Genomic DNA, 26,771 nt, shown 5'->3' with positions numbered 1-26,771 from the left:
GAAGAGTGTCACATTAATGTTCTGATGATGTCTAGATATGCATAGAAGAGCAGCACTAGCAACAACAACAATACAGCCCTATTCGGATACTCAACTTAGCTAGAGGTTAGACTTAGTTTCTAGCTCATGACTAACCCCGAACTAACTCCATCCAAAGAGTTGTTTGGATGGCAGGATTAGATTAACAATAAATGCACTAGGAGAACTAGCTCCAATTAGCACCTCTTGGGTTGGATATTTTTTTGGGTGTGGGTTATAGATGCAACTAGCTCAAACTAGCCCTCATGTTTAGATATACTTTAGGGCTATTTGAGCGCGAACTAGCTCAAACTAACTGAATCCATGGATACAACAACAGTTAATCAGCCGATAATTTGTGAGAATGCACTAAACTCCTTGCGGCCCATAATATAAGATGTTAATTTATCTAATATGTGAGTATATTGGATGTTATAAGATATTATAAAAGAGTTGTACTACATCATTGTGCAATTGCTGTTTAGCTTCTAATATTACCTTGGTGCTTTTAGGTACATATGTCATTGGTAAAGATTCGCGCTTCGACCCTTTCTGCGTATGGGGCAATGAGATATCGATGAACCAGCATCAAGTGAGGAAGCTGATAAATATTGATAGTAAAATGGGTTCAAAGATGACAATTAAACTATTCTTTTACACTTTATACAAGACAACAGCGTACTGCAGGATGGTAAGTAAGAACTCTGCAGCCTTCTTTTTACTACCCATAATGAGTTGTGTTAGATGACAAGAATATTTTTCCTTTGCAGTGGTTACCAAAGCAGATTACTCAAGATTGCCTCTCAAACTACATGATTGGTGAGCATGCAAGGTTAAAGTATTTCTACCAGAACACGATGATTATCAAGATGTTTTCATGAAGACCGTGAAGGATGGGTGGTCGGCCATCACAAGGGGTTGGACTAGAGTCGTGCGTGCCTTCTGCATGGAGGAGGGCACAATATGGGCATTCCGCTTCACCTTGTTCAGCAACCAGAATGTATTTCGCCTCATTTTTTATCGTGTTTAATAGTACAAGTATACAACTGTGGTTCATCATTCTTTATTTGGTTCTTATGTAATTCTTGAACATATGTGCCTATGAATCGAATAATACATTGGTTGTTTGAACCTGATGGATATGAATAAAGCTGTAGCATACATTCAAACTCAAATTCAAATCCGGTACAATTTGAAATAGCAGTAATTAAATTACGGTGAAATTACGCTTTCAAGTCGTTACAGCACACACGGTTGGTAAAACACAAACGTTTGTGATGTCAGACAATATCACAAACGGTGCGGGCAAACTAAACGTTTGTGTTAGTTGCCTTACCGTACACGATTCGCAACCATGAACTGTTTTTGATGTAGTATGCATCGTAAACGTTGCATCACAGAATAGCGTGTGCGATAGTTATCGTGTACGACGATGTTACGACGGTCCGACGTTTCGTAATCCCGTCCAACACTCGTACGGCGATTAGCTAATCTTCTTAATTAGTTATCGCATACGGTTTGGGAAAAGCGAATGTGTGTGATTGTATGCTTATCATACACGTTCTACAATAGTGAATCGTTTGTGATGGGTCGCGCATCGTAAACGTAGCACCACAAAATACTGACTGCGGTGGCAATGCGAGCACAAACGAGTAGGAGTACTGTAGGGTCCCTATCCCTGACGGTTTCTGGGTCGTGTGGGAAGGACCCCCCTATTGTCGTCACTCACTAGGCGATGGTTCCAAATATCGTCGCGGAAAGGGGTCAAAACCGTTTGTATAGCACCGACGCGTACCAGTGATCCCACTATTTATATTTAAACAGGGCTTGTTGCTTGTCTGTAGGCGAGGTGGGACTAAAGTTTAATGGTGGCCTTATCATTACCGAGAGCCACTCTCAGCAACTGCTCGTTTACCGAGAGCCACTCTCGGGTAACAACCACTAGAAGATTCATAGTGACTATATGGACTCTTAGTAATGAGAGAAGACCGAAGCTTAATGCAGTTGGACTATTGAACTATTTAAACAAGTCGTTTTGCTAGTTGGCAGGCGAGGTGGGACTAAATCTTTGCCGAGAGCCACTCTCGGCAAAGAGTTGCAACCATGACGGTGCCATTAGTCGCCGCCGAATGTGCCACGTGGCAAAACTTTGCCGTGTGTGACCAGATGGCCCTTGGCAAATAGTGCCTTTGCCGAGTATAGCCTGTTTGCCGAGATATACAGTCGGCATTGTCGTGTGTTTGCCGACTTATTCCCTTTCCCGAGTGCCACTCTCGGCGCTGTTTACTTTGCCGAGTGCCTGTGTTTTGGCTCTCGGCGAAGACGCAGACACACGACGTATACGAAAATTCCAGTAGTGAGATCGTGATTACCTTAAGCTTGTGACCCTATAGATTCGGTATAATATAGACATGAACAAAACCCCTTTGTTCAATGACCGATAGCGGAACCGTGGACGTCCATATCTATCCCTATGATTACACGAATGACATTCGAGTGAACACTTTGTTATCATGTGATATTCCTTTTGCTTCGCGATACTTCACAAAACCAGAGGTGAGATGTCTCAGTATTCTCTTGAGTCATATATATGCTCACTATACCATTCTTCTCGTTACCGGTTTTGTTCTTCTTTCTCGTTGAAATGTTCTGGCATCCCTGTGACATAGTCCCCTATGTCTGGCCAGACGATGATGGATGTCGTCACACCGAGATGGCCCTAAGAATATCTCTCCATCGTCGGAGGAGCAAATTCCACTCTCGAGATATCTAGTCCCTTGTCAAACTTTCGGTTGAACCTGTAAGTTGTCCTGATGATCACCATGTTACAGATGATGTTTGAACCCCCAAAGCTCATCGTACGGTAAGAAGTGACTAGAATATTCTCATGGCCTAAGGAACTAAAACACATGTTAACACTCCATGTTATAACAATTGACTTTAGACGATATTATCTCGAAGTATAATACACAAGTTTGGGTCGATTCAATATGATCGTTCTTTTAAATATTCTCAATGTTGTTTTATGACTATCATTACACTTAACGATATCGTAAGATCCGAAAACCGTGATGAACAACAATACTTGAGCCAATCTTATAGACAAAACTAGGAACCTAATTTTACCGCATATCATTCCACACGTGTATATGAGTTTTTTTCCACTGAATCGAATACTTCAGGATCATAGTAGTTAGAGAATAGAATATAAACTCTTAATTATGAATATGAAAATATAATAATATAATATTATTACCTCTATAGGGCATAAATTTTTTTTGACTATTTACTGTAGAGCAACAGCCCCACAGTCCTTTTTATTAAATCTGCTCCCACCGGGAGTCGAACCCAGGACCTCGGGTGCTACTAAGGTCGCCGCAACCACTAGGCTACAGGCCTGTTAATTTCAACATATACGACAAGGTAAGTAACAAACGTATACAATCTGGATTCTAAACAATGCATAATCCAGCATCGATCTTATTACAGTCCATAGTACAGATGAATGAGGCGACTCCTTATACTCTTTCTTAGTACTTCAGCGACATGATGTTTGGTGGGATGAGACCTTCATTCGAAGCCGGCCGGCAATATCAATTAGATGGTCGGGATGAGACCCCTGCTGGAAGCCGGCGGCATCAAACATTATCTAGATAGTCGGGATTGAAGTGTTGAGTGAGAAGCCACACAACCGTAATGAATTCGCCGCCCCTGCTAAGCTGACGAGCATGGGATTCCGGGCCGCAGCGCCCGGCAGCATAGAACAACATTTCCAGCCACACCTGAATAATTACTTGCAACAAGTTGGGTACGCTCGATTCCAAATGGAGAAACTCCGCTGCAAGTTCTGTTGCATGCACATCAGCAGCCCAATAGTGTTTTTGTGGACCTGCTTCTTCGTGTTTAGGGGGGGCGTACTCCCACTAAAACAATCAAACATATAAAGGCCAAATAAACAGATATATGTAAGCGGTTGAAATATTTTTTTAAATGAAGACGGTACAATTTTAAATTTTACCAAACATATTAGAATCTGAGTAGAATAAAGTTAATGACCTTACCTTTCCCTCGTGATCACTGAGGAACCTGCTATGAAAATTTGAAGCAAGCTGCTCTATCTGTTGGATCCTGGAACCATTGGGTCCATCGTTGCGGAATTGTTTCTTCAACATGCCCCACCATTTCTTGGGCGATTCTGTATTTTCTTGGTCCTCAGACAACCAGTCCTCCTCCAAGGAGTCGCGGGTGCGCTCAAGCCAGGTTTTATCAATATAGCCAGGTAGCATGTCGGGCTTGGTCACTAGCAGGAACATCATGTAATTGGACAACATCTGGACTGTTTTAGCTAGATTTTCTTGACGTCCAACCTCCTTGGATCTAATAAGGTAGACATCAGTTGCAAGGTGCCAGATGAGGAGGCTCTTTCCAAAGTCAAGGTTCAAACTCAAACTCCAGTGACTCCATCCAGCTTGTTCCTTGCGTAATCCGCTCCTCTCCAGTATTTGGATGCCTTTTGAGTACTCAGGGTCTAATTTGGTCTTGGTTTCCAAAAGCAGCACCGGAAGACTTGTTTTCGAGATGTCTGCGGTGCACACGAAATGTAGACTTGTCCACCATTTGTCGAGCCCCATCTTCTTTGCTGCTTTGCTGCCTAGCTCATTCTTGTCACGAGTGCAAAAGTGTAACAGATTATACTGCCCAATGGAGATCGAGTGCCTTCTCTTGCTTGCTGATCGGACAAGACGGCGAAGGAATTTTAGCACATTTACAAGCAGATGGGTCCTTTTGAGGCTACACAGCCAGGCACACATCCATATCGACCCTATAGTTGTCAGCACTGATATGATCTCCAAGGTTACAGCCCCAGCTAACAAAAAATACGTGATACGAACATCAACCCTACTATAACCATTTTTGTTGCTGAATGAGAAGAGCAGTATGGTGACTATTGTTGCGACAAGAGAAAAGACACGGGTGAAGTAACCGTACCATGTGTGGATCACCCAAGCCTTTGTGTACATGATATCATACATGAGGGATAACTGCATCTCAACAAACTTGTATAGGTCGGTGTCATCTTCTTCCAGAGGATATACCCAAGGAGGACAGTCCACAAGCCAAACATAGGAACCGGCAAAGCATTTCATGCATTGTCCAAGTAGGGAATGAGCTAAAATTAGAAGTTCCTCCTCATTATCATCTTTCTGATTGAGCAAATTGTTCTTCACCGTATCACCAAAATATTTGGAACCTGGAACCTCCTTGTATCTGATTCTGCTTTTGATGCCTTCCAAGCTGCCACATCTCAGCGCCCATGTCCTCTCGCCATACTTGAGGACACCGACGGTGAACATCAAGACAGAGGCTGACAGAAGCAACCTCCCAGCACTGGTAACATACTTGTAGAGGACATAGGCAGCTCCCAGGGTTTGCACGACAAGAGTGAGCAGGTGCCGAAGCCAGAGCCGGCTGTCGTCAATGGTGTAGGCGGTGATGCTGTCCGGACCACCCAAATGCACCAACAGAAGCGGCGCCCAGAAGGCCGCGAGCTTGTGCGGAGTGGAGTGAGACAGGTAGCCAAGGGCGTAGATCGCCGTGGAGTCAGCAAGAAGGTACACCAACCACAGGAGGGCAGCCAGCAGAGGGGAGGCAGCTCTACGCTGCCGACGAATCCCACCGCAGAAGAAGAGGAAAACTTGAAATGTGAAGCTGAGGAGGACCACGATTCGGATCCCCGAGTTGGCCCACAGCTGCACGATCCCACCACCAGCCATTTATTTGCTTGCTCGATCGCGCCCCTCAAATTCTGGACGAATCCATCTTATTAAGCATTCTACCTTTACGTATGCATCATCTGCTTGCATGAGCGCAAAAAAGAATTTGAGAGAGAGAGAGAGAGAGAGAGAGAGAGAGAGAGAGAGAGAGAGAGAGAGAGAGAGAGAGAGAGAGAGAGAGAGAGATCACCTGAGCAGCACCGCGCCTGAGGCGGGTGGTCGGGCAGCACCGGCTAGATGACGATGACAACGGAAAGGGTCGCGTCCGGGCAGAGCAGGGAAGGAAGGTAGCTCTTAGGCCAGCTCCGCAATCTTAATCACCGGCCGGCAACTCGGAAGCTGTAACGACTCATACTTTATTATTAGTCATACAATTATGAAGATCATATAAATTAAATAGCACATCTCAGATTTCTTCAACAAGTATAATCACTCACATATTTTTTTTATTCGTACACCTCAAAGAGTACATTAATACAATTGTACACCGTAGATTAGGCTAGCTTCTTGTTGTACCCTGTCCCCTTGGATCTACTATGATTTCTCAGGGTCACCATCTTCCCTTATTCTTCTTGGATCTTTGTTGGTTTCAGATAGAAAGATGAAGACAGTGGGAGGAAGACAAGCTGTTGGTCTGGCTATTTGGGGAAGAACGGAGACGTGTGAAACCTTGGCAGTGCTTGCTCTGTACTCCCTCCGCTTAATACCTGAACTCCATTCCTCCCAGCTGGTATGGTTGCCCAACCCCTTCTCCATACATAGACTGTACTGATTGACTAATTGACTATTCTTATGTATTATTATTATTATTATTATTATTATTATTATTATTATTATACCAAAGATTGTACTAATTGTTTAAGCAGGTGCCGCTATGTGGCATAGCCCGCTAACCTTGCGAAACAGCGGGCTATAGCCTCGCTATAGCTGATTTGGAGAGCCGCCGCTATTTGCCATAGCCCACTATTTAAAACACTAGAAGCAACAGTATAAGAAAGATAGAAAGGGGATACAACCTCAAATAAGTAAAATAAAATGAATCAGGTTATTTATGCAGCAACAAACACACCACTGCAAGATATTGCACATGGCAGGGGTGAACTTGTTGAGTACACACACATGCACATGAGACTAAATCAATTTACTAAATCTGAAACTTGAGCATCAGAAAATTAGTTAGGGAGAAGAGAGGGAGACACCACTGACCTGCACACACGTTCGATCTAATCCACAGCGACACACTGGGACTAAACTCTGCATCTCTCGGCGGCACCGCGCGCGGCCGCCAACTCCGGCGACTTGGAGCTGGAGCAGCGGAAGCACAGCCCCACCAAGGGTTTGACCTGCAAGCCAAAATCAGATGGGGGCATTAAGATCATGGGAAAAAATCTAGCTAGGGATTAACAGCAGGGGAGAGTGAGAGTTGAGGATCCGGCGGCTGCACATGTTCCCGTTGCTGGCGGCGTGGTCGATCTGGCTAGATTAGGAGCAGAGGGAGAGGAAACATCACCTCACCTCAAACTCTAAGCTCCCTGGGAGGGAGGGACGCCTCCTCGTTGACCTGCAAGTGTTTGGGGCGTTTGGTCTTTGCTTCTCCGTCCGTTCGCTGTGGTCGTCGGTCCTGGCTCTAACTTAGCTCCCGGGAATTGGAGGCAATGGGAGAGCTCGAGTGTTTTCTTTTTTTTACGAGGCGGACCCCTCCGGTCAGTGGGGTTCTGAGCTGGTCAATGCTGCATCTGTTTCCTCTATTTGCTCCGGCCTGCTAATCCTCGATGTGGAGGGAGGGTTGGCGCTGGTCCAGCAGCTATCTAATCTACCTGTTCTCCCTCGGCCGAAATCACTGTTTTGACCTTGTCAACGTTTATAGTCACAAACTGAACTCGACGTGAAAGTATTTCGCGATTTGACCTTTTTAGAAACGCCATAGCCCGCGGCGTTTCCAACCAACACTGAAACGCCGAGCAAGCTAGCGTTCCTGGTCAACACGGAAACACCGTGGTAGCTTGCGTTTCTGCCCTGGCCCACAGTCGGTCCGAACCCGCTGTTTTCTGACGTGGCACGTGTGAAACGCCAATGTCCCTGGCGTTTCTGGACTGTATTAAGTAATGTGCGCCGGGCCACGGGGGCCTAACCCAGCCCACTCGCAGCCCCGGTCGGGCAGTTCTTCCAGGGACGAACTGGCGGCCGCCCCCTCCCTCTTCTTCACCAAATCTCCCCCTGATCTACTATTTTGATCATCAAAACGAGTAGATCGGAGCATCCCCGAGTTGCTTGAGGTATTCTCTTCCCAATCCTCCATTTATTTTCAGTCAAGATTGGCTATTGTAGATGCGTTTTTTCAAACATGGTGGAACCCTAAGATGAGTTATTAGTGATTTGTTTGATGAATATTTTGGTTACATTATGTTTAGAAACAAGACATGTACTCCTGGCCGGCCTGTACTCCTTGTGTTGAAGTATTCTTAGTTAACTTGTTTAGTATTGGATTTAGAGAGAGACCATTTTTTTGGATTAGGTTGAACCTATTATTTGTTAATAATTAGTTGTGATAGATTCTTTAGGATAAAATAGGTTGAAAAGAATTGGTGTTGATAATGTCATTCGTGATTTGTATCTTTCGGATAATTTGTAGTAGTTCTCACACGATTTTGTATATGATGTGGTCATAATTTTAAGCATATATCATAACAAATCCATTGACCTTATTTTGTAGGATGTTTGAGCCGGATAAATATCCCGGCCTTCATGATTATCACGAGGAGAAGCATCGTGTTGTGCTAGTGGAAAGAGGGGAGGTAATTATGTATCTACATTGTTGATTCTCATATTGTGAGTAGTTTAGAGAAGTATATAAATTGTGCGTGTGTTTTTTGTAGGTTCCTCCAATACTTCGGTTGAGAGGCCACAACCCACGTGAGTCCCTGAAGTATGACCGTCGCTACGAGCCTTATTTTAGAAGAATGGATCTTCTGCAGTTTGTGCTCAACTTTAAAGGCACACCACCATGGCTGAACTCGACGGCCATTACCGCCCTTACGGACCGTTGGAGGCCGGAGACGCACTCTTTTCACCTTGCTCTTGGTGAGATGACCGTCACTTTGGAGGATATTGCGATGATCTCCGGTCTTCCGATCGAGGGCAGGGCTCTTACCGGGAAGGTGAAGTCTGAGGGGTGGCGACAAAGGGTTGCAGGTTTGGTTGGTGTTGAACCTCCCCCGTGGATTCATGAAACAAAGAAGGATCCCTGTCGCCGTCGGGCCCTGTCCACAGCGAGGGTGTCACCATGAGAGCGAGATGGAACTGGCCATGTTCGTCAGCGATTTTTTGGAGAGCGACAGTGGATCAGACGGGGACTCGCGCGGCAGGTATCTTGTTGTTGCTCCCCCGTCTGCTCCGCTCACGTGAATTGTAAGTTTTTGTTTTTCGCGACCATGGCTTCGGGCTTCCTCCCAAATTGTGTCCATTAGCATTTAGCTAGGCAGATTGGCTTAGGTGGCTGGTTGTTGTGGTAGTATGAAACTGCCCAATTATTAGTGCTTCGCAATCCCAACCTCTGTTCATTACAAGTTGGAGCAATAATATTTCTAGAATCACTTATAGTATATCGGTTGCTTTCAAAACATTGTCTAATCCTTTTACTTTAGTGGGTGATGACAATAGTAGCTGTTCTCATCCTGAAACTAGATAATTGATGGCGCGCGTTGCTGCACCCATCTATTTTGGCTCGTATAATATTAGGGATATGAAATGATTCGTATACATTTGTTTGTAATATTTTGCGGTATTCTGCTTTCTTGGCGGTTGTTTTTTTTTTTTAAAAAAGAGGATGATCCCCGGCCTCTGCATCAGAGTGATGCATGCAGCCATTTCTTGACCGTTATACTTGCATTTGTTCATTTTTCAAAGTTATTGTACGTAATTGAAAAGACAAATCCGATTGGTTTGCAAGAAAGTAATGTCTCAAAGACTTCTGTTTTTCTTAGGTTTGTTCGAGCTAGAGTCTCAAGTTTGTGGGTTTTGAATTAGTATGGTTGGTGGATAAATATTTTGTGTTTGACCATGACCCCTTTTGGCTCCTAGGAAAACCTCTCTCACAAAGGTGGTCCGTTCGAGTTAGAGTCTCAAGTGACGTCATCTAAAAAATAGAAATATTGAGGGAAATATTAGAAATATTTAAGAATATAAAAGCAGACACTATAAATACATAATAAAATGTAGGCAACATGAGGCTACACATTCTTTATGATTTCAAGATAACTGAGGATAATGTGATCTCAGCACTAAACTAACCATCTTTCATGATTTCAATGGTACTGCCTTGATCATGCCAACATGAGGCTACACATTCTTTATTTATGGTCCCGGACGAAGGAGCGTACCTCATAGAATATGTATATTACTTGTGGTCCTTTATCTGGTCATACACATCACCAAGGTTCTTCCACATCGTCAGGTAGCCTGGATGGAGCTGAGTGGGCACGATCTGAACCCAGAGGCATCTGCACCCACTTTTCAAAAAAAAAATCATTTAAGCACGTTTTAAAATCTCAAAAAAATCAAAAGAAAATTTCATGCATACATGTTCACAAACGTGTGTGTGGCACAAAGTTTTGTGAAAAAATTGTCTTTTTGTTTCGTCTCTGCAAAAAAAGACAAATTTCGGTGCTTCTAAGTAGCGTTTCGCGACACAAATTTTTTGTCTTTTTTGCACAGCCCTCAAAAAAAGTTATTTTTTCATGAAATTTTATGCACGCACATAGAACATGGGGACGTACCCATAACACCTTTTTCGGATTTTTTTTGAGCATTTAGAAATGTGTTTTTTAAAGTGGGTTCATATGTACCCGGTCATCCATGCACTTCCCGGATGAAGCTCCCTTATCAAATTGTTAACTGTCTTATTCAAGGCTCTGTGTCGTGGAATTGTCACGGCAGATGTCCTAGTGTGAGGACTTGATCGTGAGGCTAACGCATCTATGTGGTAGCTTGAGAGGGGTTGAGTGAGACGAGAGACGCAGGGCGGATCAACACACAAGACAAGGGTTTAGACAGCTTCGGGCCCCGGGAAACATCATCCGGTAACAACCCTACATGCTGTTTGTGGCTAGATCTTATTGTTGGGGAACGTAGTAATTTCAAAAAAAATTCTACGCACACGCAAGATCATGGTGATGCATAGCAACGAGAGGGGAGAGTGTTGTCCACGTACCCTCGTAGACCGACAGCGGAAGCGTTATCACAACGCGGTTGATGTAGCCGTACGTCTTCACGATCCGACCGATCAAGTACCGAACGTACGGCACCTCCAAGTTCTACACACGTTCAGCTCGATGACGTCCCTCGAACTCCAATCCAGCCGAGTGTTGAGGGAGAGTTTCGTCAGCACGACGGCGTGGTGACGATGATGATGTTCCACCGACGCAGGGCTTCGCCTAAGCTCCGCAACGGTATTATCGAGGTGTAATATGGTGGAGGGGGGCACCGCACACGGCTAAAATATCGTATATCAAAGTGTGTCCATGGGGTGCCCCCTGCCCCCGTATATAACGGAGTAAGGGAGGAGGAGGCCGGCCCTAGGAGGGGGCGCACCAAGTGTGGAGTCCTACTAGGACTCCCTAGTCCTAGTAGGATTCCACCTCCCATATGGAATAGGAAAAGAGGAAGGGAAAAAGAGAAGGAAGGAAGGGAGCGCCCCCCTTCCCTAGTCCAATTCGGACCAGACCAAGGGGAGGGGTGCGGCCACCCTTGAGGCCCTTTTCCTTCTTTCCCGTATGGCCCAATAAGGCCCAATACGTATTCCCGTAACTCTCCGGTACTCCGAAAAATACCCGAATCACTCGAAACCTTTCTGAAGTCCAAATATAGTCGTCCAATATATCGATCTTTACGTCTCGACCATTTCGAGACTCCTCGTCATGTCCCCGATCTCATCCGGGACTCCGAACTCCTTCGGTACATCAACATACATAAACTCATAATAAAACTGTCATCGTAACTTTAAGCGTGCGGACCCTTTGGGTTCGAGAACTATGTAGACATGACCGAGACACCTCTCCTGTCAATAACCAATAGCGGGACCTGGATGCCCATATTGGCTCCCACATATTCTACGAAGATCTTTATCGGTCAGACCGCATAACAACATACGTTGTTCCCTTTGTCATCGGTATGTTACTTGCCCGAGATTCGATCGTCGGTATCTCGATACCTAGTTCAATCTCGTTACCGGCAAGTCTCTTTACTCGTTCCGTAATACATCATCCCGCAACTAACTCATTAGTCACAATGCTTGCAAGGCTTATAGTGATGTGCATTACCGAGTGGGCCCAGAGATACCTCTCCAACAATCTGAGTGACAAATCCTAATCTCGAAATACGCCAACCCAACAAGTACCTTTGGAGACACCTGTAGAGCACCTTTATAATCACCCAGTTACGTTGTGACGTTTGGTAGCACACAAAGTGTTCCTCCGGTAAACGGGAGTTGCATAATCTCATAGTCATAGGAACATGTATAAGTCATGAAGAAAGCAATAGCAACATACTAAACGATCGGGTGCTAAGCTAACGGAATGGGTCATGTCAATCACGTCATTCTCCTAATGAGGTGATCCCGTTAATCAAATGACAACTCATGTCTATGTCTATGGCTAGGAAACATAACCATCTTTGATTAACGAGTTAGTCAAGTAGAGGCATACTAGTGACACTCTGTTTGTCTATGTATTCACACATGTATTATGTTTCCGGTTAATACAATTCTAGCATGAATAATAAACATTTATCATGATATAAGAAAATATATAATACTTTATTATTGCCTCTAGGGCATATTTCCTTCAGTCTCCCACTTGCACTAGAGTCAATAATCTAGTTCACATCGCCATGTGATTTAACATCAATAATTCACATCACCATGTGATTAACACCCATAGTTCACATCTCTATGTGACCAACACTCAAAGGGTTTACTAGAGTCAATAATCTAGTTCACATCGCTATGTGATTAACACCCAAAGAGTACTAAGGTGTGATCATGTTTTGTTTGTGAGATAATTTTAGTCAACGGGTCTGTCACATTCAGATCCGTAAGTATTTTGCAAATTTCTATGTTCACAATGCTCTGCACGGAGCTACTCCTAGCTAATTGCTCCCACTTTCAATATGTATCTAGACCGAGACTTAGAGTCATCTAGATTAGTGTCAAAATTTGCATCGACGTAACCCTTTACGACGAACCTTTTGTCACTTCCATAATCGAGAAACATATCCTTATTCCACTAAGGACAATTTTGACCGCTGTCCAGTGATCTACTCCTAGATCACTATTGTACTCCTTTGCCAAAATCAGTGTAGGGTATACAATAGATCTGGTACACAGCATGGCATACTTTATAGAACCTATGGTCAAGGCATAGGGAATGACTTTCATTCTCTTTCTATCTTTTGCCGTGGTCGGGCTTTGAGTCTTTACTCAATTTCACACCTTGTAACACAGGCAAGAACTCTTTCTTTGACTGTTCTATTTTGAACTACTTCAAAATCTTGTTAAGGTATGTACTCATTGAAAAACTCATCAAGCGTCTTCATCTATCTCTATAGATCTTGATGCTCAATATGTAAGCAGCTTCACCGAGGTCTTTCTTTGAAAAACTCATTTCAAAACACTCCTTTATGCTTTACAGAATAATTCTACATTATTTCCGATCAACAATATGTCATTCACATATACTTATCAGAAATGTTGTAGTGCTCCCACTCACTTTCTTGTAAATACAGGCTTCACCGCAAGTCTGTATAAAACTATATCCTTTGATCAACTTATCAAAGTGTATATTCCAACTCCGAGATGCTTGCACCAGTCCATAGATGGGTCGCTGGAGCTTGCATATTTTGTTAGCACCTTTAGGATTGACAAAACCTCCTGGTTGCATCATATACAACTCTTCTTTAATAAATCCATTAAGGAATGCAGTTTTGTTTATCCATTTGCCATATTTCATAAAATGCGGCAATTGCTAACATGATTCAGACAGACTTAAGCATAGATACAAGTGAGAAACTCTCATCGTAGTCAACACCTTGAACTTTGTCAAAAACTTTTTTCCGACAATTCTAGCTTTGTAGATAGTAACACTACTATCAGCGTCCATCTTCCTCTTGAAGATCCATTTAATCTCAATGGCTCGCCGATCATTGGGCAAGTCAATCAAAGTCCATACTTTGTTCTCATACATGGATCTCATCTCAGATTTCATGGCCTCTGGCCATTTTGCGGAATCTGGGCTCACCATTGCTTCTTCATAGTACGTAGGTTCGTCATGGTCAAATAACATGACCTCCAGAACAGGATTACCGTACCACTCTTGTGCGGATCTTACTCTGGTTGACCTACAAGGTTTAGTAACAACTTGATCTGAAGTTTCATGATCATCATCATTAACTTCCTCACTAATTGGTGTAGGAGTCACAGGAACAGATTTCTGTGATGAACTACTTTCCAATAAGGGAGCAGGTACAGTTACCTCATCAAGTTCTACTTTCCTCCCACTCACTTATTTCGAGAGAAACTCCTTCTCTAGAAAGGATCCATTTTTAGCAACGAATGTCTTGCCTTCGGATCTGTGATAGAAGGTGTACCCAACTGTCTCCTTTGGGTATCCTATGAAGACACATTTCTCCGATTTGGGTTTGAGCTTATCAGGATGAAACTTTCTCACATAAGCATTGCAACCCCAAAATTTTAAGAAACGACAACTTTGGTTTCTTGCCAAACCACAGTTCATAAGGCGTCGTCTCAGCGGTTTTTGATGGTGCCCTTTTTAACGTGAATGTAGCTGTCTCTAATGCATAACCCCAAAACGATAGTGGTAAATTGGTAAGAGACATCATAGATTGCACTATATCCAATAAAGTACGGTTATGACGTTCGGACACACCATTATGCTGTGGTGTTCCGGGTGGCGTGAGTAGTGAAACTATTTCACATTGTTTTAACTGAAGGCCAAACTCGTAACTCAAATACTCTTCTCTACGATCAGATCATAGAAACTTTATTTTCTTGTCACGATGATTTTCCACTTCACTCTGAAATTCTTTGAACTTTTCAAATGTTTCAGACTTATGTTTCATCAAGTAGATATACCCATATCTGCTCAAATCATCTGTGAAGCTCAGAAAATAATGATACCTGCTACGAGCCTCAATATTCATTGGACCACATACATCTGTATGTATGATTTCCAACAAATCTGTTGCTCTCTCCATAGTTCCGGAGAACGGCGTTTCAGTCATCTTGCCCATGAGGCACGGTTCGCAAGCATCAAGTGATTCATAATCAGGTGATTCCAAAATCCCATCAGTATGGAGTTTCTTCATGCGCTTTACACCAATATGACCTAAACGGCAGTGCCACAAATAAGTTGCACTATCATTATTAACTTTGCATCTTTTGGCTTCAATATTATGAATATGTGTATCACTACGATCGAGATCCAACAAACCATTTTCGTTGGTGTGTGTGACCATAAAAGGTTTTTATTCATGTAAACAGAACAACAATTGTTCTCTAACTTAAATGAATAACCGTATTGCAATAAACATGATCAAATCATATTCATGCTCAACGCAAACACCAAATAACACTTATTTAGTTTCAACACTAATCCCGAAAGTATAGGGAGTGTGCGATGATGATCATATCAATCTTGGAACTACTTCCAACACACATCGTCACCTCGCCTTTTACTAGTCTCTGTTTATTCTGCTACTCCCGTTTTCGAGTTACTACTCTTTAGCAACTGAACCAGTATCAAATACTGAGGGGTTGCTATAAACACTAGTAAGTACACATCAATAACATGTATATCCAATATACCTTTGTTCACTTTGCCATCTTTCTTATCCACCAAATACTTGGGGTAGTTCCGCTTCCAGTGACCAGTCCCTTTGCAGTAGAAGCACTTAGTCTCAGGCTTAGGTACAGACTTGGGCTTCTTCACTTGAGTAGCAACTTGCTTGCCGTTCTTTTGAAGTTCCCCTTCTTCCCTTTGCCCTTTTCTTGAAACTAGTGGTCTTGTCAACCATCAACACTTGAAGTGGTCTCGTCAACCATCAACACTTGATGTTTTTCTTGATTTCTACCTTCGTCGATTTCAGCATCACGAAGAGCTCGGGAATTACTTTCGTCATCCCTTGCATACTATAGTTCATCACGAAGTTCTACTAACTTGGTGATGGTGACTAGAGAATTCTGTCAATCACTATTTTATCTGGAAGATTAACTCCCACTTGATTCAAGCGATTGTAGTACCCAGACAATCTGAGCACATGCTCACTAGTTGAGCGATTCTCCTCCATCTTTTAGCTATAGAACTTGTTGGAGACTTCATATCTCTCAACTCGGGTATTTGCTTGAAATATTAACTTCAACTCCTGGAACATCTTATATGGTCCATGACGTTCAAAACGTCTTTGAAGTCCCGATTCTAAGCCGTTAAGCATGGTGCACTAAACTATCAAGTAGTCATCATATTGAGCTAGCCAAACGTTCATAACGTCTGCATCTGCTCCTGCAATAGGTCTGTCACCTAGCGGTGCATCAAGGACATAATTTTTTCTGTGCAGCAATGAGTATAATCCTCAGATCACGGATCCAATCCGCATCTTTGCTACTAACATCTTTCAACATAATTTTTCTCTAGGAACATATCAAAAATAAACACAGGGAAGCAACAACGCGAGCTATTGATCTACAACATAATTTGCAAAATACTATCAGGACTAAGTTCATGATAAATTTAAGTTCAATTAATCATATTACTTAAGAACTCCCACTTAGATAGACATCCCTCTAATCATCTAAGTGATTACGTGATCCAAAGCAACTAAACCATGTCCGATTAACACGTGAGATGGAGTAGTTTCAATGGTGAACATCACTATGTTGATCATATCTACTATATGATTCACGCTCGACCTTTCGGTCTCTGTGTTCCGAGGCCATATCTGTATATGCTAGGCTCGTCAAGTTTAACCTGAGTATTCCGCGTGTGCAACTGTTTTGCACCCGTTGTATTTGAACGTAGAGCCTATCACACCCGATTAACACGTGGTGTCTCAGCACGAAGAACTTTTGCAACGGTGCATACTCAGGGAGAACACTTTTATCTTGAAATTTTAGTGAGAGATCATCTTATAATGCTACCGTCAATCAAAGCAAGATAAGATGCATAAAGGATTAACATCACATGCAATCAATATAAGTGATATGATATGGCCATCATCATCTTGTGCTTGTGATCTCCATCTCCGAAGCACCGTGCTCGTGATCTCCATCTCCGAAGCACCGTCATGATCACCATCGTCACCGGCTCGACACCTTGATCTCCATCGTAGTATCGTTGTCGTCTCGCCAACTTATTGCTTTTACGACTATCGCTACCGCTTAGTGATAAAGTAAAACTATTACATGGCGATTGCATCTCATACAATAAAGCGACAACCATATGGCTCCTGCCAGTTGCCGATAACTCGGTTACAAAACATGATCATCTCATACAACACATTATATCACATCATGTCTTGACCATATCACATCACAACATGCCCTGCAAAAACAAGTTAGACGTCCTCTACTTTGTTGTTGCATGTTTTACGTGGCTGCTACGGGCTTAGCAAGAACCGTTCTTACCTACGCATCAAAACCACAATGATAGTTTGTCAAGTTGGTGCTGTTTTAACCTTCGCAAGGACCGGGCGTAGCCACACTCGGTTCAACTAAAGTGAGAGAGACAGACACCCGCCGGTCACCTTTAAGCAACGAGTGCTCGCAACGGTGAAACCAGTCTCGCGTAAGCGTACGCGTAATGTCGGTCCGGGCCGCTTCATCTCACAATACCGCTGAACCAAAGTATGACATGCTGGTAAGCAGTATGACTTATATCGCCCACAACTCACTTGTGTTCTACTCGTGCATAGCATCAACGCATAAAACCAGGCTCGGATGCCACTGTTTGGGAACGTAGTAATTTCAAAAAATTTCCTACGCACACGCAAGATCATGGTGATGCATAGCAACGAGAGGGGAGAGTGTTGTCCACGTACCCTCGTAGACCGACAGCGGAAGCGTTATCACAACGCGGTTGATTTAGTCGTACGTCTTCACGATCCGACCGATCAAGTACCGAACGTACGGCACCTCCTCCAAGTTCTACACACGTTCAGCTCGATGACGTCCCTCGAACTCCGATCCAGCCGAGTGTTGAGGGAGAATTTCGTCAGCACGACGGCATGGTGACGATGATGATGTTCCACCGACGCAGGGCTTTGCCTAAGCTCCGCAACGATATTATCGAGGTGTAATATGGTGGAGGGGGCACCGCACACTGCTAAAATTTCGTATATCAAAGTGTGTCCATGGGGTGCCCCCTGTCCCCGTATATAAAGGAGTAAGGGAGGAGGAGGCCTGCCCTAGGAGGGGGCGCACCAAGTGTGGAGTCCTACTAGGACTCCCTAGTCCTAGTAGGATTGCACCTCCCATATGGAATAGGAAAAGAGGAAGGGAAAAAGAGAAGGAAGGAAGGGAGCGCCCCCCTTCCCTAGTCCAATTCGGACCAGACCAAGGGGAGGCGTGCGGCCACCCTTGAGGCCCTTTTCCTTCTTTCCCGTATGGCCCAATAAGGCCCAATACGTATTCCCGTAACTCTCCGGTACTCCGAAAAATACCCGAATCACTCGGAACCTTTCCGAAGTCCGAATATAGTCGTCCAATATATCGATCTTTACGTCTCGACCATTTCGAGACTCCTCGTCATGTCCCCGATCTCATCCGGGACTCCGAACTCCTTCGGTACATCAACATACATAAACTCATAATAAAACTGTCATCGTAACTTTAAGCGTGCGGACCCTTTGGGTTCGAGAACTATGTAGACATGACCGAGACACCTCTCCGGTCAATAACCAATAGCGGGACCTGGATGCCCATATTGGCTCCCACATATTCTACGAAGATCTTTATCGGTCAGACCGCATAACAACATACGTTGTTCCCTTTGTCATCGGTATGTTACTTGCCCGAGATTCGATCGTCGGTATCTCGATACCTAGTTCAATCTCGTTACCGGCAAGTCTCTTTACTCGTTCCGTAATACATCATCCCGCAACTAACTCATTAGTCACAATGCTTGCAAGGCTTATAGTGATGTGCATTACCGAGTGGGCCCAGAGATACCTCTCCGACAATCGGAGTGACAAATCCTAATCTCGAAATACGCCAACCCAACAAGTACCTTTGGAGACACCTGTAGAGCACCTTTATAATCACCCAGTTACGTTGTGACGTTTGGTAGCACACAAAGTGTTCCTCCGGTAAACGGGAGTTGCATAATCTCATAGTCATAGGAACATGTATAAGTCATGAAGAAAGCAATAGCAACATACTAAACGATCGGGTGCTAAGCTAACGGAATGGGTCATGTCAATCACGTCATTCTCCTAATGAGGTGATCCCGTTAATCAAATGAGAACTCATGTCTATGGCTAGGAAACATAACCATCTTTGATTAACGAGTTAGTCAAGTAGAGGCATACTAGTGACACTCTGTTTGTCTATGTATTCACACATGTATTATGTTTCCGGTTAATAAAATTCTAGCATGAATAATAAACATTTATCATGATATAAGGAAATATATAATACTTTATTATTGCCTCTAGGGCATATTTCCTTCACTTATTATGCTCATGAGGGAGTCGCCGGTAAAACGGCTCTTTGTGTCTAGCCCTAGAGATTGTTTCTTCTTTGCTTGTCCCTCTTTGGGGAGCCCTGCCCCTCCTTATATATGTTGAAGGGGCGGGTTACATGTGGAGTCCTATTAGGATTAGGACTAGTCTATCTCTAATACAAATCGGATACAAGTCCTGGTCTTAACTCCTTGTAAGGTAAATATTCCTCACGTCTTTCCTCTTAAACCGGCCCACCATAATCATGAACCGGCCTTCTGGGCCTTGGGCCTTGTCACCGTCTGTCCCGCCCACCGGGTTACCAGTGAATCATAATGTCCAGGCCGGTTGCTTGTAAACCGCAAGGTCAGGGCGGGTCGCCAGTGAATCGCCAAGTGTCAGCAGGATCTCAAATAAACCGCCAAGTCCAGCCGGGTTATACTTCCGGCCGGTTTACGCCGCGGGGTATATCCCGACATTAGCCTGTTGGGGATCATAGCAGAAATTAAAATTTTCTACGCATCACCAAGATCAATCTATGGAGTTTACTAGCAACGAGAGGGGAGGAGTGCATCTACATACCCTTGTAGATCGCGAGCGGAAGCGTTCAAGAGAACGGGGTTCACTACTGGAATCAGCTAATTTGCCATCTGCCAGCTCTTTGCCGTCTGCTAGCTGACGGCAAAGAAGCTCTTTGCCATCAGCTACCCAAAAGCAGACGGCAAAGAAGCTCTTTGCCATCTACGAGCTCTTTGCCGTCAGCCAGCAGACGGCAAAGAGTGAGGTGGCCCCCACCCCCGCCCGTTTGGAAAAAACTTAATGGCCCACCTCTTTGCCGTCTGCCAGCAGACGACAAAGAGGCAAAAGGGCGGACGGCAAAGAGCTCACTACCTAACGGCCCGTACCCCCCGCCCGTTACTCACTTCTTCTCTCCCTCGCCGTTTCTCTCCTCCCACCCCGCCGTCGCCGCCGCCCGCCGCGCGCCGCCGCCGCCCCATCGCCCCCGTCGCCCCCGCCGCCCCGACTCACCGCCACCCCGGGGCCCCGTCGCCCCCACCGCCCTGTCGCCCCCCCCCCCCGCCCCAGCCCCCGCCGCCCCGCGCCCCACCGCCCGGGCCCGGCCCCCGCCGCCCCAGGCCCGCCCCCCCCCCCCCGCCGCCCCAGGCCGCCTCCTCCACCGCCCCGCCCCCCCCTCCTCCCCCGGCCTCCTCCACACCCCAGGTGAGCCCCCTTTTTTCTGCTTTTTCTGTTTTTCTGTTTTTTTTCCTTTTTAGTTTTAGTTTTAGTTTAGATTTAGTTTTAGTTGTAGTTTTAGGTTTAGGTTTAGTTTTAGGTTTAGTTTTAGGTTTAGTTTAGTTTGAGGAAAGAAGAAGAAGAAGAGAAAAAGAGGAGAGGAGGAGAAGAAGAAGAGGAAAAAGGAAAGGAAGAAGAAGAAGAGGAGGAGGAGAAGAAAAAAGAAGAAGAGGAAGAAGAAGAAGAAGAAAAAAGAGGAGAGGAGGAGAAGAAGAAGAGGAAAAAGGAAAGGAAGAAGAAGAAGAGGAGGAGGAGAAGAAAAAAGAAGAAGAGGAAGAAGAAGAAGAAAAAAGAGGAGAGGAGGAGAAGAAGAAGAGGAAAAAGGAAAGGAAGAAGAAGAAGAGGAGGAGGAGAAGAAAAAAGAAGAAGAGGAAGAAGAAGAAGAAGAAAAAAGAGGAGAGGAGGAGAAGAAGAAGAAGAGGAAAAAGGAAAGGAAGAAGAAGAAGAGGAGGAGGAGAAGAAAAAAGAAGAAGAGGAAGAAAAGGAAGAATAGGAAGAAGAAGAAAAGGAAAAAAGAGGAAAAAAAACCCGACCCGACACGGCACCCCGACCCCGACCCGGCACCCCGACACGACACCCCGACCCCTAGACCCCGACCCCGACACCCCGACCCCAACCCCGACCCCGACACCCCGACCCCGAGCCTGACCCGACACCCCGACCCCGACACCGACACGGCACCCCGACCCCGACCCGGCACCCCGACCCCGACCCCGACCCCGAGCCTGACCCGACACCCCGACCCCGACACCGACACGGCACCCCGACACCGACACGGCACCCCGACCCGACACCCCGACCCCGAGACGGCACCCCGACCCGACACCCCGACCCGACACCCCGACCCCGAGACCCCGACCCCGAGCCTGACCCGACACCCCGACCCCGACACGGCACCCCGACCCCGACACGGCACCCCGTCCCGACACCCCGACCCCGAGACCCCGACCCCGATCCTGACCCGACACCCTGACCCCGACACCGACACGGCACCCCGACCCCGACCCGGCACCCCGACCCCGAGACCCCGACCCCGACCCCGACACCCCGACCCCAAGCCTGACCCGACACCCCGACCCCGACACCGACACGGCACCCCGACCACGACCCGGCACCCCGACCCGACACCCCGACCCCGAGACCCCGACCCCGACCCCGACACGGCACCCCGAGACCCACACGACACCCCAACCCCCGACACCTCCCGAAAAGGTGTTCTTTGGCCTTCCAGAAGCCGACGGGGTCATATATTTGTGAATTATTAGTTAGGTCATATATCTTTCGATTTTGTTATGAAAAACATCATATATAATTGTGTTGATCGGGTAGTTTTAAATGTGCAGTTGTTTCATCGCTGCGAGGTTTGGTGTTCGACGACCTCGCCGTGCGTTTGACGAGCTCTGCCCCTTCGTTCGTGGGTGAGCACAAATGACATGTCCTCCTCCCCCATTAATTATTTGATCTATTCCGATGAAACTTGATAGCTAGCTACATATGTGTCTTGAATCATCAGTATGCGTAACCAATATGTGTCTCCCGTTCGAAAGCGTCATAGTTATAAATATGCATGCATTTGCATATTTATAACCTTGATTCTTTCGAATTGTCCAACACTATCCATGGACAGCCCGAGTATGTTTAGATTGGGTTCGTTTTCCCATATGCTTTGCTCCGGATCCGACGCATAAATTTCGTCAGTGCCTCCCCTGTTGTTCTCCGGGTACACATCCTCTCTGTTTATTGCAGAGACGTGTATCAGGAGAACAGCGGGGAGGTGCTGCCGAAATTTTGCGTAGGATCCGGAGCATAGCATGGGAAAATGAACCCAATCTAAACATACTCGGGTGGGATTAGGACCTATCATTACCTATTAGAGTGTAGGTTGCATGGACGTAATAAAATTGACAAAGTAGATCAACTGATGAATATATACATGGTGAATTATATATATATATATATATATATATTTGTTGTGTGTCTAGTAGCTCTGAAAGTCAAGATGAGTGATCGTGCGTGGATGTACACCGGTCACACTGGTCAGAACAAATGGAGCACTGAATGGTTCACAAAAACCAAGGGGTTTGTGCGAGCCGCATTTGCAAATGGCCAGAGGAAAACCTGGTGCCCCTGTTTACGGTGCGGCAATTGGGAAAAGAGGACAGAGGCTGAAATGGGCAAACACCTGCAGAAGAGTGGTTTTACGCCCGATTATACGGTGTGGACAATTCATGGTGAGTCTGCCCAACGTGACCAAGCTGAGGTGGATCGTCGTCGCACCGACGAGCATGGTACCGGGATGGAAAACATGGTGCAAGACTTTGATGATGCTCGGGATTCGGACGAGGAGATGGAGGAATCTGCAAAGGCCTTCAATGAAATGTTGGAGTCTTCAAAACGTCCGCTCCATGAGCACACTGAGCTTTGTCAGTTGGATGCCATCTCACAAGTAATGGCTCTGAAGGCTCAGTTCAACTTGGGCAGAGAATGCTATGATGCAATGATGACAGTATTTGGACGCTTTCTACCCAAAGGCCATGTAATGCCTGCAAACCTATACCAGTCGGACAAAATCCTCCGTGCACTGAAGATGCCCTATGATAAGATACATGCCTGTGAGAAAGGATGTGTCTTGTTTAGGCTTGACTATGCGGACTTGAACTATTGTCCCATTTGCAAGTCTTCCAGGTATGTTGTGGTAGACAACGGTATGGGTGAGAAGACACAGACCAAAATCCCCGTTAGTGTTCTTCGGTATATGCCAATCGTACCAAGACTTCAACGTCTTTTCATGGTCGAAGAGACGGCCAGACAGATGACATGGCACAAAACGGGCAAAAGAACCGAACTAGATGCAGATGGGAATCTGATGATTGTACACACATCGGATGGTGTTGCATGGAAAAAGTTTGATGAATTACATGGTGACAAAGCGGCAGATCCGAGGCATCCTCGAGTCGGCATCAGCACGGATGGGTTCAGTGTGTTTGGTATGACGGCAGCCCAATACAGTTGTTGGCCCGTATTTGTCTTTCCACTCAATCTCCCCCCCCCCGGACAGATTATGCAAAGAAAGAACATTTTCCTGACGTTGATAATTCCAGGGCCCAACTATCCGGGGAAAAATATGAATGTGTACATGCAACCGCTTAAGGACGAATTGCAAGAAGCCTGGGATAATGGGTTCAAGACATACGATGCCTATAGCAAACGGAACTTCATAATGCGTGTCTGGTACATGTACTCGACGCATGACTTGCCGGCGTATGCGCTATTCGTTGGCTGGTGTGTGCATGGAAGGTTCCCGTGCCCCACATGCAAGGGAGCTCTTGAGTTTCGTTGGCTTCAGGCCGGTCGCAAGTTTTCTTGCTTCGACATGCAGAATTGGACGAAGCCAAAGGCATGGTTCAATCTTGGAAGGCCACCTATGAGGGAAATTATCTTGTGGGTGAAAATGCAGTTGATGTTCCCCGATGGGTATGCAGCGAATCTACAGAGGGGAGACAGTCTTGATAAATTGAAGATATTTGGTCTCAAGAGTCATGATTGGCACATATGGATTGAGCGGGTAATGCCGGTGATGTTGCGTGGCTTCATCCCTGAGGATGAATGGTAGTACTGGCAGAACTCAGCTATTTCTTCCATGTTCTTTGTGCGAAAGAACTATCGCCTGGCGTGCTAGAAGAAATGGAAGAGTTGGCGCCGGAGTTGATCTGCAAGTTAGAGAAGATCTTTCCACCGGGCTTCTTTAATCCAATGCAACATTTGATTTTGCATCTCCCGACCGAGGCAAGATTGGGGGGCCCGTGCAAAATCGTTGGTGCTACCCAACTGAGAGGATGCAGAAGACGCTTCGACAAAAATGTAAAAATAAACGTAGAATTGAAGCATCGATGGCTGAGGCATTCATCACTGAGGAGGCGGCAAACTTCGTGACAGCACACTACGAAGCCAAAAATCGTCATTTGCATAATCCGAAGCCTCGGTACAATGCTGACGACCCTAAAAAGGGTGGATCCAACCTCAGCCTATTCAAAGGGAATCTCGCACCATCCAGTGTTTCAAATCCAGTATCTTTGGATAACGAACAATGGCGGACCATTTCGTTGTATATCTTCAACAACCTGATAGAAGTGCGGCCGTACATCGAGTAAGTTCTCGGTACATAGTTTCGCAACTTCTATTTCCTTTGAACTGCTCTTATTCCTGGATATTTCATACAGTCGATACGTCGCCTTATTCTTGTATGGAGCGGTGATCCAAAAGGATTCTGTCGAAGAGTATGAGCTTCTCGCAAAGCAAGGAGGCGGCTATCCCGGTTTCATCTCTTGGTTCAAACAAACGGTAATTTCTATTAGACTTGTAGGCTAATTTGTAGGCGGCTATCCCGGTTTCATTCGCTAATTTGTGCGTAATGCAACAATCCTTTCATATTAAACTTGTAGGCTAATTCAGAGTCTATGGACGCCGAATTGAGACAAGTCGCTAATGGTTTTGACTATAAGGTCCGTTCATTTGACAAATACGACATCAACGGGTATCGCTTTCGTACCTATGGCAAAGAGTTATCTATGGCCGACCGAAAGTCTACAAATTGTTGTGTATCTGCTATCGGCGAAGGAGGTACCGAGTATTATGGGAGAGTTGAAGCAATTTATGAACTTCTATTCTATGGTGAAAACCCACCGAATGTCGTAGTCTTCAAATGTTATTGGTTTCAGCCGAAGGAGACTAGAAGGACTCATGAACATATAGGGCTAGTTGAAATCAACCAAAGCACCCATTTAGATGTTCCTGATGTCTATATTACGGCTCAACAGGCGACCCAAGTATTCTATCTACCGTGGGCCTGCCAAACTAATCCAAATCTAAAAGGTTGGGATGTCGTTTATGAAGTGCCGCCACGTGCTAGACTATCTCCCCCAAAGGAAGAGGATTATGAACCTCACATTAACCCAGACACATATGAAGGAGAATTCTTCCAAGAGACACGTCTTTCCAAAAAGCGTTTCAAGAACCGCTATACTTCACCCCAAAACATTGAAGTAGACAGCGACAGTGAATCCGACATCACCCCAGAGGAGGAACAAGAAGAGCCGGAACAAGAAGAGGTTACTGCTGCGGATGACCTGTCATTGCTTGACCCATTACGTCAAGGTGGCCTTCCACATGTTGATGCCACTGAACCCTATGAGCCCGTCATTGATTATAGTGATGATGATGATTATGCATTTATTGATGATACTGATCGAGATTATTAGTAGTGTCAGGTATTAAATTTTTTAATGTTGTACTTGATGATGATAAACTTAAGTGATACACATATTATTATTCATGTCGGTCTTTTTTTTATGTTGTACTAATTTCGTTTACTGTTTTTCATGGCAGGTGTTGAAAGATGGTGGGCGCTGGTCGGGAGCGCGCCAAGGCCCCTTCTTCGTCGACGCGTGGTCTGAGGTCTTCGATTCCAGATGCACCTCTCCGCCGAGCGTTGCTGGACAGTATGTCCACACTGCCGGGCCCTTCTTCGTCGACCGCGGTGCCCAGCAGGGGACGAGGTAGGAAGAGAGGAGGTGGGGCACGTGGTCGCGGGAGAGGAGGTAGGGTGACTGCTACGGCGCCTTCCTCGCCACCACCCCCAGCTGTTTCACCCGAGCACGTGACTGCTAGGGTGGACTCATCCGAGGAGGAGGCTACACGGACACCGGTCCACGAGCCTCCGGTCCACGGGTCTTGGGCCCACGAGCCTCGGGTCGACTAGCCTTCGGCCCACGAGAGTTCGGCCCACGAGACCCCGGAGGAGCACACGTCCGGATGGGGTACCTGGCCGGATCAGCCCAAGGAGGCGAGTGGCCATGCTGATGATGGCGGGGAGCCGACTGATCTTGAGGAGGAGGGTGGCACCGTCTACCAGCGTGGTGCTACACGGCTCCCGTCCGTGCCGGCGACCCGCGAGCAGAGGTG

General features: G+C 45.7%; 1 protein-coding gene across 3 annotated transcripts; it reads right to left on the bottom strand.

Moving 5' to 3' along the window:
• Positions 1-3,288: 3,288 nt before the first annotated feature.
• LOC123145984 (uncharacterized) lies at positions 3,289-7,424 on the bottom strand. Of its 3 annotated transcripts, none has more exons than XM_044565537.1 (5): positions 7,308-7,424; positions 6,999-7,135; positions 5,983-6,131; positions 4,080-5,872; positions 3,289-3,941 (listed from the first exon to the last, which is right to left on the bottom strand). In XM_044565537.1, exons 4-5 carry the CDS (start codon positions 5,790-5,792, stop codon positions 3,657-3,659), a joined length of 1,998 nt encoding a protein of 665 aa, XP_044421472.1. In that variant the 5' UTR covers positions 5,793-5,872; positions 5,983-6,131; positions 6,999-7,135; positions 7,308-7,424; the 3' UTR covers positions 3,289-3,656. The 3 variants fall into 3 exon arrangements, with proteins under 3 accessions (XP_044421472.1, XP_044421474.1, XP_044421473.1); XM_044565539.1 differs by having other exon boundaries at positions 4,080-5,824; XM_044565538.1 differs by having other exon boundaries at positions 7,303-7,396.
• Positions 7,425-26,771: the final 19,347 nt, after the last annotated feature.

This window comes from Triticum aestivum, chromosome 6D, assembly GCF_018294505.1.
Source record: "Triticum aestivum cultivar Chinese Spring chromosome 6D, IWGSC CS RefSeq v2.1, whole genome shotgun sequence".
In the NCBI taxonomy this organism is placed as follows: Eukaryota; Viridiplantae; Streptophyta; class Magnoliopsida; order Poales; family Poaceae; genus Triticum; species Triticum aestivum.
The sequence above is the reverse complement of the archived record's forward strand: the minus strand, read 5'-3'. Positions and strand labels throughout refer to the sequence as shown.

Coding starts and splice junctions, on each gene's coding strand:
- LOC123145984 (XM_044565537.1), bottom strand. CDS start 5,792: ATGGCTGGTGGTGGGATCGTGCAGCTGTGGGCCAACTCGGGGATCCGA. Junction 3,942..4,079: donor TCAGTGATCACGAGGGAAAG/GTAAGGTCATTA, acceptor TGATTGTTTTAG/TGGGAGTACGCCCCCCCTAA.